Source organism: Triticum dicoccoides, chromosome 5B (genome assembly GCF_002162155.2).
Source record: "Triticum dicoccoides isolate Atlit2015 ecotype Zavitan chromosome 5B, WEW_v2.0, whole genome shotgun sequence".
NCBI lineage: Eukaryota > Viridiplantae > Streptophyta > Magnoliopsida > Poales > Poaceae > Triticum > Triticum dicoccoides.
Window position 1 is genome coordinate 572,565,172 of NC_041389.1, and position 17,466 is coordinate 572,582,637.

General features: G+C 46.8%; 2 protein-coding genes across 2 annotated transcripts in view; both read left to right on the forward strand.

The window, feature by feature from the left end:
• LOC119311709 (histone-binding protein MSI1 homolog) overlaps positions 1 to 5,202 on the forward strand; it is a 7,528-nt gene extending 2,326 nt beyond the window's left edge. The window contains exons 2-6 of the mRNA XM_037587396.1: positions 2,223 to 2,549; positions 3,524 to 3,676; positions 4,282 to 4,406; positions 4,534 to 4,629; positions 4,724 to 5,202. Of these exons, the coding sequence (XP_037443293.1) occupies positions 2,223 to 2,549; positions 3,524 to 3,676; positions 4,282 to 4,406; positions 4,534 to 4,629; positions 4,724 to 4,952 (930 nt within the window). The 3' untranslated portion in view covers positions 4,953 to 5,202. The remainder of the gene's footprint in view (positions 1 to 2,222; positions 2,550 to 3,523; positions 3,677 to 4,281; positions 4,407 to 4,533; positions 4,630 to 4,723) is intronic.
• Positions 5,203 to 14,672: 9,470 nt separating this feature from the next.
• Positions 14,673 to 16,894, forward strand: LOC119310147 (ATP-dependent zinc metalloprotease FTSH 4, mitochondrial-like). Its single transcript, XM_037585986.1, has 4 exons — positions 14,673 to 14,702; positions 15,053 to 15,146; positions 15,287 to 15,981; positions 16,073 to 16,894. Exons 1-4 carry the CDS (start codon positions 14,673 to 14,675, stop codon positions 16,892 to 16,894), a joined length of 1,641 nt encoding a protein of 546 aa, XP_037441883.1.
• Positions 16,895 to 17,466: the final 572 nt, after the last annotated feature.

The following is a 17,466-nucleotide window of genomic DNA, read 5'->3' on the forward strand; positions in this document are numbered from 1 at the left end:
CTTTGATCCTACCTCTCAAACTCAAACTTGCCTAGCCCAGATATGATTCCCAACCAACCAGTAAAACCTTGATCTCCTCCACACCAGAATCCCAACCCTAGAATCCCAACCCCCTAGATCCAAACCCTAGAATCCCAATCCCCTACTTCCACATGCAGGAAGGACGAGCGAAAGAAGGACTGGAGATGTCTGTGGGAATAGAGGAGGAATTTCATGCGGAGGAGGTACAGATTCATGAGGATGAAGATATGAAGAATAAACACATTTTGGAGGAATTCGCGATTTGGAAGTGTAATGCGCCATTTCTATATGATATCATCATCACACGCGTTAGAGTGGCCATTGCTCACTGTGCAGTGGCTCCCTAGCCATGAACAGTCTGTCCAAAAAGTGTTGTTTGGCACACACGTGTCTGTAGGCAATCCCAGTTACCTCACAGTTGCCCAAGTCCATCTACCTCCTGAGGATGCCATGGCCAAATTGGACGATGACGATAGTCAGATTTGTTCAGAATCCAACAAGGTAGTAGTCTTCTCTCGTACTTGCTTATGATGCGATCTATGAACTAATGGAGTTCCTAGTTTGTGGCTGATTCACTAGGTTGAGTCATGGTTCCTTTGCTGATTATTTGGCAACAGTTTTCTCGGTGGTTGTGGTACTGATTTGAGATACTGTGAGAAGTTCTGGGCAATTTGTTTTATTGTGGCCCATCGGGCATTGCATGCCCAATATTGATTTTGTCACGGCCCGGCTGATTGCCGCGCAGGTTGTAGTCGTGGTTGGTAGGAGGACGAGGGCGAGGCCCTCGCCGGCCTATGGTTGGAGAAGGGGGTGAGGAGGGGCGCCGTGGCGCAGGAGCAAGGGAGGAAGGTTGTAGGATATTCTCTGCTTGCGTTTATTGATCCAAGGGCTGGCTAGGGCTGGCCCCACATGACAGATTTGAGATGAATTGTTCTGTCAGATTAGGGATCTGAACGTCTTACATTATGGGACGGAGGGAGTAGATTTTAGATTAATTTTTTGTGAACTTGTTTGGGTACTTTATCAGGTTGGGTGATTTTCGTGAAGAGTAGTGGGCTGTTGTGAGCACTACTGCATTTTTTACGGGTTTTATTGTTGGTCACCAATGCATACTGAGTTGGTTATTGTGTGCTATTGAGAAAACTTGGGATGTCTGATGATATCTTTAATACTTACTTAGCATTTTCACTTGTTCATGTAGATTTTTCTTGTTTTCCATGAATCTCTCATTTCTGTTCCCATACCTGGACACCAGTTGACCTACTGTCTGTTTTATGTTTGATCCCTTTGTTGAATATATATGGGGTTTGGTTAATTGCTTTGATCTATTGTGTTAGACTGTTGATTTAACTTCTTTTCATTGAAGTACCCTAGTAGATTAACGCCATGTCTATAATTATATTATGTACCTTAGCCGAGTCATGGAGCTCAAAATTTGCTAGACGCATGTTTTTGTGATTGAGATGTTTGTGCTTTCTTGTCACGCGCCTGTTAATTTAACTACTTGTTTTGCTTACTAGTACGAGTCCTCAATTCATGCTGCTATGTAAAAGGCCATAACCAATTGATTTTGAATCATTCTAACAGTGGTGTTGCTTTGTTGGACCCATATAATAATAGCATCTTTCTGTGATATAGATGGAAGTTGGAATATAAACCCTTCTGTTGAATTCAGGTGTCCTTTTCGCATGTAACAATGTTTGGATGCGCCTTTGAGTTGTTGTCTATTTGATCAACAAACCAGTTATCGATTGTACTTGGACTGTAAGGATATGTGGCAATCCAGAACTCATTGGACAAATATAGTATTGATGATTTGTAAGTTTGGCCAGGCCTTCAAATATGACTTGCACTTGTGCCATTGTTAGAAAACAGATTAAGATAACCTGGGGTATATTTGTATACCTCTAGAACAATTGTTTTCGTGAAGAAACTTTTATTGCATATAGATAACATGCCATGTACTCCCTCCGTTCCTAAATACTTGTCTTTCTAGAGATTTCAACAAGTGACTACACACGACGCAAAATGAGTGAATCTACACTTTAAAATATGTCTACATACATCCGTATGTTGAGTCCATTTGAAATGCCTAGAAAGACAAGTATTTGGGAACGGAGGGAGTACCATTCTTGCTATTTATTTTGATTTTGATGGTGCAAAAAATCACATTTTGGAGGCATTTTGTCTGTCTTTTGTAGGTGCAAATAGTTCAACAGATAAATCATGATGGAGAAGTTAATCGGGCTCGATATATGCCCCAAAATTCATTTATTATTGCTACCAAGACAGTCAGTGCAGAAGTGTATGTCTTTGATTATAGCAAGCACCCATCAAAGCCTCCACTAGATGGTGCGTGCAATCCTGATTTACGGCTGAAGGGACACAACTCTGAAGGATATGGCCTGTCCTGGAGTATCTTTAAAGAGGGTCATTTGCTGAGTGGATCGGATGATGCTCAAATTTGCTTATGGGACATCACATCAAATGGTAAAAATAAAACTCTCGACGCATACCAGATTTTTAAGGTATGGCTCATGATCCTTTTTCCATTTGAGTGCATTAACACATAGCTTTGTTTGTACCATTGGTTAAAGCTTTCCTCATGACATGCCATTCTGATAGCATGTTTCTCTGAATGTGTTTGTGTGCTAGTCATATCTGGTATTCATCCTTGGAGAAATAATATACATAACATATTCCTGATGGCCTTTTGTGAAGCTGGTATACATGAGGAAAAAGTCTATCTGCATCCTAATTACGACACTTATTTTACACCCTCCTAGTTGAAACCATTCACATTAGGTCTAACAGCAGCTTTCATGGGTAATTTTGGGTGATGCACCGTCCATGTCAGCAGGTTTTGCTGTGTTATCCTGAAGAATAGAATTATAGTCTGTATTTCACACTCAGACATGGCAGCTCTGGCAGTGTTATTATCTAAGACTGTCAATTCTTTCCTTTTGGTTCTCTAGCTGTTGGTACCACATGGCATGGTCCATAGTCAGTTAAGCATCATAAATCATAACAGTAGTACTGTTTAATGCTCAGTGTGTTGAATATGTGAACAAGTGAGATTACTGATCTTGGTATCTGTGCTGATTTTGTTTTGAAGTTTATCTTTGTAAGAAGCTGAGGTCAATTCTTGCTTGAACTTCTGCTTTGCAGAATGCAGGGCCATAAAAAAATCAGTGCTACACAGTAACAATACTCAATTGGAAACATATTGGTAGTGCACGGATAACTTCACCTTTTAGGAAAATAAGGGGGTCTGTTTTTCTTCCCGACCAAGCTGCCAATGAAAAAAGAACTCTTTTAGCACCATGTGTATTTTCAGTCAATTGACATGGTCCCCAGTTCATTGGACCAATAACTTTCCTAGTTATACTATAGCAAAAACATGGAAGTTTCACTTGTATGATTATTCAACTGATACTTTTCATGTGACCAGCACATCTGTTAGTGGCTTAACACGATGTTTTTTTGGTTCTGTTCTGTTTAGTTTCATGATGGCGTTGTCGAAGATGTTGCTTGGCATTTGAGGCATGAATACTTATTCGGCTCAGTTGGTGATGATCATCATCTCCTAATTTGGGATATGCGTACTCCTGCACCTACCAAGCCTGTACAGTCTGTGGTGGCACACCAGGGTGAGGTAGGTTTCCTGGGGAGCCTCAAGTCTCTGTTTACTATTGTTTAGTACTATACTATTAGCATTATGTGACTCGAGAATACAATATCATGGTTAGATATCTTGTTAATTTGTTTATTGGTTCTTACCCCTGAAGCTGATGCAGCCAATGGTGGTTCAGGATACAAAACAGAGTGGCATATTTGTATAACGATAACATATGGGGTGTCAAACACGTTCATTGTTCTAGAATCTAGGTCCTCTCTTCAAGTATTGGTTGTAAACAAATTAGCCGAGGACATCCTAAATGATCTCATTTTTCCTGCTGTAGTGATCGCAGGAAAACTACATTGTATTTATCCGGCTGCACAAACTATTTCACTTGAAAACCTCAACTGCTGTATCCAGAAAAGAAAGATGGCATCTGGTAGCAATTTTATGAATACTCATATAGTCATATCATCACTCTAGTAGTTTCTACTCGTGCATGATTTCTATTCAGAGGCTGGGCACACCTTGCTTTCCCTATATTATTCTTCTGGAAGAGCCAATTGCCTTTGTTTCTGTTGTTTGTATAAAGAAATATGTTCTTACACTTTCCACTTTGTTTCCTTATGTCATATTTATAGGTGAATTGCCTGGCTTTCAATCCTTTCAATGAATGGGTTGTTGCAACTGGTTCAACCGACAAGACTGTCAAATTATTTGATCTTCGGAAGATTGATACTTCGCTGCACACTTTTGACTGTCACAAGTATGCTTCAGTTTGACCATCACTTTTCTGTTTGAAGTTCCATCCATCCTATTTTTAGCTTAGAAGGAAATGAGTATATGTTTGTGTTATTCATCGATCTTGAATCTGAATTTGATTGTGTAATCAGAGAGGAAGTATTTCAAGTTGGATGGAGCCCAAAGAATGAAACTATACTTGCATCTTGTTGCCTGGGAAGGAGACTGATGGTTTGGGATCTAAGCAGGTAAACAGCCGTCCAGCTTTCAGATGTTTTTCATTGTTCCTTTTTCGTTTCCTCACTTCCCTCTTGATGTGAATGATGTTTTTTGTGTCGACAGAATTGATCAGGAGCAAACACCGGAGGATGCGGAGGACGGCCCTCCTGAGCTCTTGTTCATTCATGGAGGCCACACAAGCAAAATCTCAGACTTCTCCTGGAACCCATGTGAGGACTGGGTGCTTGCAAGCGTTGCTGAAGACAACATCCTTCAGATATGGCAGATGGCGGAGAACATCTACCATGATGAGGATGATCTTCCCAGCGATGAGCCGGCAAAGGCCTCATGAAACCCTTAATGGTAGGCAAGATAATACCCTAGGTTTGTCGATTTTAGGTAACCTTGTGTGATTGAACATGTTGTCTTGGTTGGATTTGTATGTGCGTTGTACTCGGCACTTCCAGCATAGTACATACCAATTAGACTACCTGTCGGTTGTAGCTGATGCATTTACCTGTTTCACCATATCGTGAGTCCTGGGGATTATTATACCTTTAGATGTCTAATCAAGGCTGCAAGATATCTCTTTTGAAAAATGATTTTTGAATTGCAGATATTCCCTTTTTGTTGCAAAACGGGGCAGGGTAGTGTTACTTTCAGAACAACCCGCACCGAGTCTGTGTAGAGATGCAGGCCAAACGCGTTGATGTTTGTTCATGCCCAAGCGTGCACATTTTCCTTTTGCCTTGTGACCTCACGAGCACAACCATTATATCATCAGGGGCTGTGGCACAGTGCGTTGGTTGACGCGCCAACCATTCATCTGTTGAGGATAGCCCTGCAATGCACAGTGCAGTCGTTGACCGCATGCGTGTCTCTGTCTCGTATCCATCTTGTCATTCTCAACGACAGTTGTGGATACATCTCATACCATCAACCTCCCTATACTGTCGTACGGAGTAGCAGTAGAGCAGATATGTAATATAACTCAACTGTCGTGCTTCTTCTCTTTCTATCCTAGATGGATAGATGGTTCTATGAGGCGAGATATTTTCAATACCTATCATGGAGCAAGGATGTTCCACTACATTTCATTTTACCAGCATTTTAATCCAAATGTGAATACTTTGCGCAATGCGTATCATCCGTGTTAGGTGCATGCTCCGTTCGCTTTAATTTTCGTAACAGAATTCTCACGATAACCACACTTTACTGAATATTTGTTAATACCAAGTTGCCACACACCGGCAAAAAAAAAAAAAGAGAAGGAAAAAAGAACAAACATGCCTTACAAATGCCGATTGTCCGAAAGAGCGTCAATTGACAAGATTGTGGACACGTTAGGCATGGGTAAAGTATACTCCTCGCCGGCCGGTTTAGCTTTCCCGGCTGGGCGCTTTATGTAGCATGGGTGACAATGCCCTTAATTAACTGTGTTAATTAAGTCTTAACAATCTTAGCTTAACGTCTGATACCTTTTCACAAAAATGATATTCAGTTGCACGTGTGCGCCGTCTGTCTGCTGTTGTTTGTTTTGCGTGTGTGTGTGTACGTGTTGACGAGCCGAGGAAAGCTCGGAGGAAGGGCGACATATCCGATTCCGGGGAGAGATCTCCATGTCCGAGCTAGCTAGGTCGCCGTGACAAGAATATCTAGACGTGATTATTTGTTTCGACTAGCCTTGCTGATTAGTGGGTAGTGGCAACCAATCATGTGGATGGATCATAATCAAATTAAGCACTAAGTATAATTTGCTAATAAACACTACTTGCATCTTATATCTGTAAAACTCCTGCTTTTGGAACTCAAGCATGTACGCCAAGATTCTATAACCCGTCCAATCGAATATGGTTTATGTGATCACAAGGGTATAATCAGTTGTTATTACATAGTCTCCTAGCTAAATAAATTATTTCCTAACCGCAAAACCTACATTAAGAGAGAGGATGACCTCCTTGTGGATGTTTCCTGCATCAACACCACGGCGTTTTGCCTTTCCGCCATGGTCAGGGTGCGAGGGACCGACATGCTCTTCAAGATCACCTCCGTCTACGGTCCCTCAGACTCCTCTTGCAAAGATGCTTTCTTTGCCGAGCTGCTGGCAGAGAAACCACCGACCGGGGTGGCCTGGCTTGCCTCAGGCGACTTCAACCAAATTTATAGGGCGCGAGATAAAAATAAGAGAAATGTGAACCGCGGCAGGATCAACCGTTTCAGGGCAACGCTCCACAGTTGTGAACTCAAAGAGATCCACCTTCAAAACCGGAGATTCACTTGGAGCAATGAGAGGGCAAATCCAACCTTATGCAAGCTTGACTCTTTTTTCTGCAACGCCGAGTGGGACACAACTTTCAACACTCATGTCCTTAATGCGCTTTCCTCCTCTCTCTCCGACCATTGTCCGCTTCTTCTTGCTGATGACAAGGGACCAAGAAGGCCTCGAGTGTTTAAATTTGAAAACTTCTGGGCATCCATGCCCGGATTCAACGAGGTGGTTCAAAAGGCGTGGAACGAGAGGGTTGACCACACAGAGCCATACCTCATTCTTTACCACAAGCTCAAGAAGACGGCTCTCCGCCTCTCTGAATGGAGTAGAGGTCTTTTCTCCAAGGCTAAAATTCACCACCAGGCCGCGCTCTTGGTGATATTTCGCCTCGACATCGCCCAAGAGGATAGGCTCCTCTCCACCGAAGAAATTGAGCTCCGGGCCAAGCTCAAGAGAAGGGTCATCGCCTTGGCGGCGCTCGAAAGATCGCGCAAGAAGCAATGTGCGAGAATTGCCAACCTTAGAGATGGGAATGCTAATACAAAATTCTTCCATCGTCGAGTCAATGCAAGGCGGAGAAAAAAATCATATCCATAGAATAAAAAATGAGCATGGTTGGGTCACCGAGCACGACGCCAAGGAAAAGATAATCCATGACCATTTTCCCAATGTCATGAAGAGAGGCCCCCGATGCCACAAAGATTTCAATTGGGATGAGCTAAATTTGGAGCCTCTTGACTTGCATGACCTTGGCTCCCCAATGGCCGAGAGTGAGGTCCTGGATGCGATCAACGACATGCCAAGTGACAAGGCGCCGGGGCCAGATGGGTTCACGGGCCTCTTCTTTAAGAGGTGTTGGGACATCATTAAGCCTGATCTCATGAGGGTGATCACACATTTTGACTGCCTACACACCTCAAACCTCCAGTGGCTCAACTCCACAAATGTGGTGCTCTTGCCCAAGAAGGAAGGGGCGGAGGGGATCGCCGACTATAGACCCATCAGCCTCATCCACGCGATCGCAAAGATTATTGCGAAGGTGCTATCCATGAGACTAGGCCCACACATGAAAAATCTCGTCTCTAATGCCCAAAGCGCCTTCATCAAAACAAGAAGCATTCACGACAATTACTTGTATGTCCGCAACCTTGCCCGACGCCTACACAAGAGGAAGACCCCATCCCTCCTCTTCAAGCTCGACATCCGCAAGGCCTTTGACTCCGTGAAGTGGGAGTACTTGCTTGATCTCCTCCAGCGGCGAGGATTCCCAAGTAAATTCAGGGATTGGATCGCGGCCCTCCTTAGCTCTTCATCCTCGAGGATCATCCTGAATGGTATTGCCGGCTGTCCAATAAAGCATGGGAAGGGGCTTCGGCAGGGAGACCCTATTTCCCCGCTTCTCTTTGTCATCGCCATCGACCTGCTACAAAAAATCCTTGATGTGGCAACAAAGAAGGGGCTCCTCCATAAAATCCGGGGAAGGGGGGCCATGATGAGGACCTCTCTCTACGCGGATGACGCGGCCGTCTTCCTGGCACCGATCAAGCAGGATGTTGACAACTTTGCTAGCATTTTGAGGGGATTTGGGGATGTCACAGGTCTTTGCACCAACTTCCAAAAGAGCTCGGTGGTGCCCATTCGTTGCAACCACCTCGATTTGGATTCCCTAACTCAAAGCTTGCCGACTGCGCGGGCGTCTTTTCCTTTGCGATACTTGGGTCTCCCCCTCTCCGTGTGGAAGCTGAAATTAGTGGACTTCCAATTCCTCGTGGATAAAGTGGCAAGCAAGTTGCCAACGTATGATGGCCGAAACATCACCACCATCGGGCGAACGACCCTAGTCAAGTCCGTGATCACTTCCCAAGTGGTCTACCCCGCCACCCCTTTGGTCATACCGCCAACCATCCTCCACAACGTCAACAAGCTTGAACGGTCCGACTCAGAAAAGACATCGGGGGCCAAATGCAAAGTGAACTGGGAGACAGTTTGTCGGCCTCTTTCGTACGGAGGCTTGGGGTCCTGAACACCTCCAAGTTTACGAGGGCTCTCCGGTTACGATGGCCGTGGTACGAATGGAAAGAGCCCAACAAGATGTGGGTGGGGATGGGAAACCCATGTGATGCGGAGGACCTCAACTTTTTCTATGCCTCAACCACCATCACCGTTGGTAACGGAGCGAGGACACCCTTTTGGGACTCTCCTTGGCTTCTTGGGCGTTCGCCAAAAGACATTGCCCCTCTCATCTTCAAAGCCTCCAAGAGAAAAAGTTGGAAGGTCAGGGAGGCCCTCAAGCACAACGCGTGGATCCTCAAGATCAAAACCCCCACCAACGTAACCGCCGAGCACATCACACAGTTCTTCACTCTTTGGATGCTTCTTAATGAGGTCCACCTTGACGAGCTCACCGAGGATGAAATCATTTGGAAGCATACGAGCAATGGAAAGTACTCGGCGACTTCCGCATACAGAGCGCAATTTCTAGGGATGGTCTTGTCGCCCATGGACAGGATGGTTTGGAAGGTTTGGGCGCCTCCAAAAGTAATTTTTTTTGCTTGGCTAGCTCTTCAAGATAGAATCTGGACGGCGGATAGATTGGCAAAGCGAGGATGGCCAAATTGTGATGTTTGCCCTCTCTGCAAGAGAGTGCAAGAGTGTGGGCCCCATCTCTTCTACAAGTGCCGCTACACCCGGTGCCTTTGGTCTCTGGTCATTGGGAAATTCCCCATGCTCGGGCTCGACACTTCCGCTTGGCCCTTGTTTGAAACCGTTCAACACTGGTAGGCAAGCACTTGCGTCGAAGGAATGCCAGATCGTCAAGCCAAGGCCTCCATCACCATGCTAGTCTCATGGACAATTTGGAACGAGCGGAACGCAAGAGTTTTTAAGCATAAGAGTGCCCCACCACCAATCTTGCTTTCGTCCATCTCTACCGAGGCAAACCTTTGGGTCATCGCCGGAGCTAAGAAATTAGGGTCTTTTATCGCACGCGAGTAATCCGCATGTGGTGTATTTCGGTGGCGTGTAACAAACTCTATTCTCTCTTATTTAATGGATGAGGCAAAGCTTTTGCCTCCGTTTCAAAAAAAAACATTAAGAGAGAGGACGCGACTGGTGCAACTGTCAGAAACGACAAGGCTAGGTATAGACCTGGAGAGGGGATAAATGTTCCCTTTTTTTGAAGATCAAAGCCCCCCCACCTAAATCATTTTCTCTTTTTCATTGATTTTCAAAGGAGTATGAGAGACAGGGGAAGTTAGGATAAATGTTAATTTGGCACGAATGTAATAGCACAAATTAGATGGTTCATGCCATTCGAATACTATTTGTTTGTAAACACAAAATAATTTTATAAAACATGTAAGCAAATTTCCTTACTTAGCATACAAAAAAGTTTAGATAGATAGGTAAGGGCATTTCTATCACGTTCCTCTTGCTCGATCTACTCAAATCATGGCGATACACAAGGGATTCAAGGCTAGGGTTTGAGAGCAGAAAGGAATCGGGGTAGGAGAAGAGGATACAGGAGGCAGAAGGGAGAGAGAGAGTTCGTGGAGGGGATTCTGCCTATTACATTTTTTTTGAGACAATTCTGCCTAGTACATGTCCGTGCCCCGCCACACTGGGCTTGCACCTACTTATTGACTCACCCGCCCAGCTCCCAAATTGCTGGGTCGAACAACCGGTTGGCCCTCTTAGCTCTCTTGGGCCTGGTCTTCTCACCATCTGGTAGTGGGCCTTGATGTCCAGACGCGGGAGTAGTGGGGATCGTGACATTCCCCTGGTCTTCAAAAATGGCTTGTCCCCAAGCCGCAGCGCCCGGGAATCGACTTCGAAGCTTGAAGAAATCTTCCCAAGATGCCGAAGCCTCCGGCTGGGACGACCACTTGATCAGTACCTAAGGGATCTGGGCCTGACCTTCCGTGACAATCCGATGAGCGAGCACACTCTCGGGAAAATCCGGCGCTGCGTGTGCCATTGGGGGCTCCGGAAGCACAAAAACCACATCCGTGTTCGGTGGCAGAGCTCCACGTAACAAGGATACGTGAAACACCGGATGCACTCGGCTGCCTTCTGGAAGTTGCACACGATACGCCACCGCACCAATTCGCGCCGTCACCTGAAAAGGCCCAAAGTATCTGAAAGACAACTTGTGATCAACACGTGGCGCTACGAAAAATAACTATAGCTACTGACGGAAAACAGTCCAGGGGTGGATACTGGATGAGAAAACCATAGCTACTGACGGAGAATAATTTCTTATTAAATCAGTACATTACCAAAAATTCTTGGCCAGCACATTACCTCTCTAATTTCGAATTTTGAGTAAATAGCAAAAAACTACCACATTACGGGTTAGGGTTACATAATACGACCACTTTTTTAATTTCTCAAAATGCTATCAATATTTTGGTTGGCTGTTCCAAAAAAAAAACAAATTGTTGTGCGATTAAACTTTAAATCATTTTATAACAGTTCGGGTCCACTCACCAGTTTGACTGTTAGATTGACCGTTGACAGGTTATGACAAGTGGGGCTCCAATATTTTTTGAAATGCAACCGGGTCCCTACAGAATTTTTAAAAGTGATCGGGTCCTTGTAAAATAAAACAAAAGGCAATCATGTCCACACCGCGCGAGCTCGTCACCGAAGCCGAAGAAGGGCACCTGTGGGCAGTGGCGGAGCTTGCTCCGAAAAACTGGGCGGGCTGAGTTGGCCTGGCAGCAAGGGATTGTTACCAGCAGGCTTGATGGGCTGGATAGTCTGGCTATAAATGTGAGGTGGAGGTCCAAAACTGGGCGGGCCATGGCCCATTCGGCCTTGCTTAAGCTCCGCCAGTGCCTGTGGGCATTGGCCGACCTTCAACGTTGCGCTGGAGCATGGAGGCGGCGGCCATGCTGCTCGGGGACGGCGCGGGATGACCTGCACAGAGGCGGCGCCCGTGAGGCTCGAGGACCATGCGGGACGACATGAACAAGCAGGTAGATGGAGTATGGCACGATGTCGGATTCCGCACCTTGGACGAGTTGCTGTTTTTCGAGGAGGCGAAGGGAAGGGTCGATCCGTGCACGCCGTGTTGTATAGTCCCTGCAGCAGTGGTCACCGGAGCCGCAACGGCAGCACACATCACGGCGACGCAGTGGCCGACTTCTGAGCACAAGCAGCAACGGTAGCGCACATCACGGAACCACAATGGCCGGCAGTAGAGCACACCCCGGGTTGTAACCGCGTCGTCTCTGCTGCCTTGCTCTGGCGAAGAAGCTTGAGGGCGTTAGTGCGGTGGAGGAGTGCGGGGTGGCGGCGGGAAAGGGAGATGCTCCGTAGCGGCGGCTCCTGCATGCAGCAGGACGACGCCGAGGCGGGAGAGGTGCTCCGGGACGACATCACCAGAGAAAACCGACGAGGTCGATGCACGACCCGCGGCCGGCGGGGAAGGCGCCCTCGAGCTCCGGCTCGGAAGAGCTCTGCCTCGAGGAAGGTCATGGATGGGAAGGGGCAGCGTTCAACTTTTCTATTTTTTAGAATTTTTTTATTTTCTTAGGAGATGTCACTAATAGGTGGGCCTGGCTAGTCAACTATCACGGTGTTAACGGTTAGTGTTTATGAGTGGGCCCCAGCTGTCATAAAACGGTTTAAAGTTTAATCACATAACAATTTGGGTTTTTGCAACAGCCAACCAAAATAGTGATAGCATTTTGAGAAATTAAAACAAGTGATAGCATTTTGCTATTTACTCAGAATTTTGAGTGGGGCAACAAGGAAAGAAAATGGCGTGGTCTCATGGAATTCGATGACCATGCTGAAATACATGAGAAATTTGAGCCAGCATCACATCTTAAGATTGATGACTCATAGTAAAATTTCTTAGACCCCTATCTAATTCATGCGTGCATCAGTGTCAAGTGTAACACCTGAACCCCTAGCTAATTCGACCACAAAGAAGGTAACCATCTGAACTACGCTTAGTTCGTGTCATTTTGTTGAATATGTCTGATTGAAATGATTGGGTAAGATTCCACATACTGTTCCCATGACGTGCGTTGTTCGGACATGCTCAGTTCCATAACCTTGCAAGGATGATAAACCTGCACGCTAACGACGCAGATTAGTATCAAGATATAAACTGACTTTGCGTGTTAAATTTTTAGTTAGTATCAAATGACGAGCCCAAAAATTGTCAAAGATATTTGTTAGCAAGCAGAATAATAACTTTGCCCGGGTTACTACAGGGCAGTTTTGCAAAATGGTCAGCCTTTTTTTGCGAAATGGTCAGCCTACCTCTTATTTGTAGGCCCAACAACTATGAATGATTAAGTAGTGCAGATACATGTGTCAAATTGGAGCTTTTATGCCATTTCTTTCCTTGACAAGAAAAACACTTCTCCTCCCATCGGCGCCGCCGCCAGTTTGCCACATCTTCGATGGCCTCTAGGCCGTGGAGGTGTGGAGGATCTCGGCCCCACGCCAGCGGGAGGGACCTTGTTCTCGTTCTTGTTAGGTTCAGCGTTTTGGTTGGGACTGTGTGGCGGCGACGACATCCCTTAGTAGGAATAATGTTTCCCACGTTCTACCCCGTCCCGATAGTGCTTCTACCATCGTTGGAGGGCGTGTCGAGGTTTCTCCGTCGGATCTCGCGGGATTCGGTCGACGCTGTTCTTCGATGGATCTGTTTGGATTCGGTTTTCGTTCGTCTTCGTTTGGATGTTTAAAGTCTGATTCTTCTGATCTACAACTTTCTTCATCGGTGACGGTTGCTACTCTGGTGCATTAGTCCTATGGGACCTTTTTTTTTGCGGGGAGTCCTATGGGACCTTAGCACAATGGCTCATCGACTGTCTACAATAGCAAGGTTTGCCCGGCTTCGACGACGGCAGTGTGCCTTCGGCTTGCTCCAGTACTTGTAGTCGTCTCCGTAGACATGGTTGTACTTTTTATTACCTCTGTTGTTTTTTGTACTGCCATGATTGAAAATGAATAGATTGACAGTGTCAAAAAAGAATTGGCGCTCTTATTTAAGTCAAAACGAAGAGTATGAAATTTGACGAAGAAACTCAAATGTGTATTTTGAAGGGCAAAAATACTTTGCCCTGCCTTATGTCGCTGGAAGGTGGGTCCGGGCACATACAGAAGTTCTAAGAGAAAAAAAAAATTGCATTGCTAGCGTGGCGATGTGCGGCGCCGCTCCGTACTCCCGCCGGCGGAGAGCGCGGGATAGCCTGGGCGATGCGCTCGGCAAGGAGCGGTGGAGCGCCGTTGCCGTGCGACGGCTCCCATCGGCGCCGTGCTGGGCCAGGTCACGGCAACGGGAGCACCCAGATCGGGCCATCAGCGTCGATTTGGGGGAGGCGGCGGCGGCGGCGTGGTGGCGGAGCCAAAGCAAAGCGTGGCCGAACCTGAGTGGTTTCGCCGCGGGTGAGAAGTCCCACATCGTCTCCAATCAGACCTCTAGCTGACTGTGTGATCTGGTGCTGGTAGTTCTTGGCTTCGGATTTCTCTCCGTGTCGACGCCGGCGCGGCCGTCCAAGCTCTCCATGTCCTACTCGGATTAGAGTACTGCCCTTGGACTCTGATACGAGGTCAGCAAGCCGTTGTCGTGCGGGTGCAGGTGTTTGTTGCAGAGTCGGACGAGAGATTCAGTGGCGTGGCGCGCAGTTAAATCTTGGTCGTGTGTGTGTGTGTGTATATATATATATATATATATATTGGGGCGAACTAGCTAGGGATTTGAGGAGCAACTACAACTACTAGAAACCTGGTTTCGAGCGATTCGTTTGTAGGGCTCAAATAATAAGGTTTCGAGCAACCATGGCCTGCTGTCGCCTCGCCCACCCCAAGGTCCTTTCCTTCTTTATATGTGTGTTCATCGATCCCAGCTTGCGTTACTTTGGTTGCTCTGTTCTGTTCGATCAATCTTGGGGTTGATGAGCCTGTTGTATAGTTGTATATAAAAGGAACGATTGTTGTTCTTTCTGTAGTTGATTGATGCAACATCGGTGCTGAAACCCCGCAACTGATGCAAAGCACTGTCGGCTTGAGTTTCAGATTGATGCCGGACACCTTTGGTTTACTAGCGTTTTGGATTGGGCGTCAATGCCATGCCGCTTTACGGACTGCCAAATTGCTAGCCCTGCACAAATAACACCCTGTTCTGCAAGACTGAATCCGTGCGCGTGTTTGTGTCACAGGCTGCCGCGACGCACCGACCGGCGAACACGGTTAAAAGGGAGGAAAGCGCGGCTCCTTTCGGAGCCCCTGCTGCTGCGGATGCAACCACTACAGGTGCAACCCCTACAAATATATGCTTGAAATATTTATGTGGTGGTCACTGGCAAGTGGCAACTAGTGCCGGACTTGATTTCCTGTTTTTCAATTAGGCAGTTGTCACTCACTCTTTCATAAGTTTCTTTCTGTATACATAGGTGGCGGTATGCTTACAAATCGACAGGATTTGCGCCCATCAGGATTTGCTGCCAAACTTAGGAAGCAGCTTGCACGTACCTTCTTGGCTTGTGGCTTTGATGGTTCGAAAAAAGAGGTGAAGGATTCTACTAGCACAACAAAGTTCAGTGATGTCAAGGGAGTGGATGACGCGAAAGCCGAACTCGAGGACATAGTACTATGTCTGCGGGAGCCCAAGCGTTTCGCACACCTCGGCGGCAAGCTTCCAAGAGGTGTCCTGCTAGTCGGCGGGCCTGGCGTGGGGAAGACAATGCTGGCAAGGGCGATGGCCGGGGAAGCCGGCGTCCCGTTCTTCAAGTGCAGAGGCAGCAAATTCGAGGAGAATCATGTGGGTGCTGGGGCTAAAAGGGTGAGGGAGCTCTTCACTACTGCAAAGAAGCGATCTCCTTGCATAGTGTTCATCGATGAGATTGATGCCATTGCTGGGAGCAGGAGCTCACAAGATTCAAAGTCGCATAGACACACCGTTAATCAGCTGCTCGTCGAGCTAGATGGCTTGGAGCAGAATGACGGGATGATTGTGGTCGCTGCAACCAACAACCTCGATTCACTAGATCAAGCCCTTGTTAGGTCTGGGCGTTTCGACCGTCACATTCAGATTCATTATCCAAATGTTGAGGGCCGACGACAGATCCTCGAGGCTCATATGTCAAAGGTTTGCACTCCACATCCTTGAAAATATTATGAGGCGTCGTCTTGGCAGCCTCTGATGAGAAACCTCTTTCTCCATGAAATTTTCGATGCAGGTGTTGAAAGCCCAGGACGTGGATCTTCTGACCATCGCGAAGAGGACATCTGGGCTCTCAGGAGCGAACCTGGCAAACCTGGTGAACGACGCCGTTCTCAAGGCTGCCAAGGACGGGGCAGAAGCTGTTGCGACGCATCACCTGGAGTATGCCACGGACAGGATTCTAGTGGGCGGTGAGCGCAGATCGGTGGCGATGCCTGATAACTGCAAGAGGATGACCACGTACCATGAGGCAGGGCACGCCATCGTTGCTATCCACACGGATGGCGCTGATCCCGTCCACAAGGCTACCATTGTTCCCAGGGGTGATTTTCTCGGCATGGTGTGGCAGCTGCCGGAGGAGGCCGATGAGTTTATATATTCAAAGAAGAAGATGCTCGCAGGACTAGATGTTCTCATGGGAGGCCGGGCGGCTGAGGAGGTTATCTTTGGTGAGAGCGAGGTGAGCTCCCTTGCCCTGACTGACCTGGGCGAGGCGACCCAGCTGGCGACGGACATGGTTGCCAGGTATGGCATGAGCAAGCAGGTCGGCCCTGTCTCCTACGACAACAACGACGGCAGTTGGAACGCCAAGACCATGAGCTGGAACTCGACAACCATGGTGGACCAGGAGGTGAAAGAGTTGTTGAGCAAGGCTTACAAGAACGCAAAGACGATCCTCGCGGCGAACAAGCGGGAGCTCCATGCGCTCGCTGTCGCCCTCCTGGAGCACGAGACCCTAACCGGAGACCAGATCACGGCGCTCCTGAATGAAACTCTCGCCAAAGACCAGACCGTGAAACCGGCATCCGCTGGCCGCAAGAGGACGAAGAAGAAGTAAATGAATGGTCTACTCGGCAGAATCAGGAAACACGGCCTTCTTCATCCTAACAGTTGAGACTCAAGACAAACAGTTTTGTCTTAGCAAGGATTTTTCTTCTTTTTTGGGTCATTATTTGTTGCATATAACATAAATGTGAAGATTTATTTCTCTGGATTTCTCTGGCCTTTTCTCCTTTCCTACTACAGATTTTGTGATGTGTTTTGGCATATTATTGTTTTTCAAACCAGTATTTCTTTTGGTGGGAACCCTCCTGATTAAAACTGTTTTGAAACACAAACCACATTTTTCAAAATCTTGCAAACATCCCCCAACCAGTCCAAATCGGTTAAGTGAACTGGTTGCCCAACTTTAAGATCTCAGTGTGTAATATACACCCTCTGTTCCAAAATACTTCAAGTTCTAAGTAAGTTCTAAGTCAAATTCCATAAGGTTTGACCAACTTTATGGAAAATGATTCTCAAAAAAAAAACTTTATGGAAAAATTGGTGGGTGCCTAGCCGTTGGATTTCAATTGTCCCACGTCTGGAGCAAAATCGGCTTACACTCAATTTCTTTTCTACAGGAACCTT

Excerpts from the sequence above, each read along its gene's own strand:
- LOC119310147 (XM_037585986.1), top strand. The coding sequence starts at position 14,673 with ATGGCCTGCTGTCGCCTCGCCCACCCCAAG. Across the intron at positions 14,703-15,052 it reads GTCGCCTCGCCCACCCCAAG|GCTGCCGCGACGCACCGACC; the intron begins GTCCTTTCCTTC and ends TTTGTGTCACAG. Across the intron at positions 15,982-16,072 it reads TCGAGGCTCATATGTCAAAG|GTGTTGAAAGCCCAGGACGT; the intron begins GTTTGCACTCCA and ends TTTTCGATGCAG.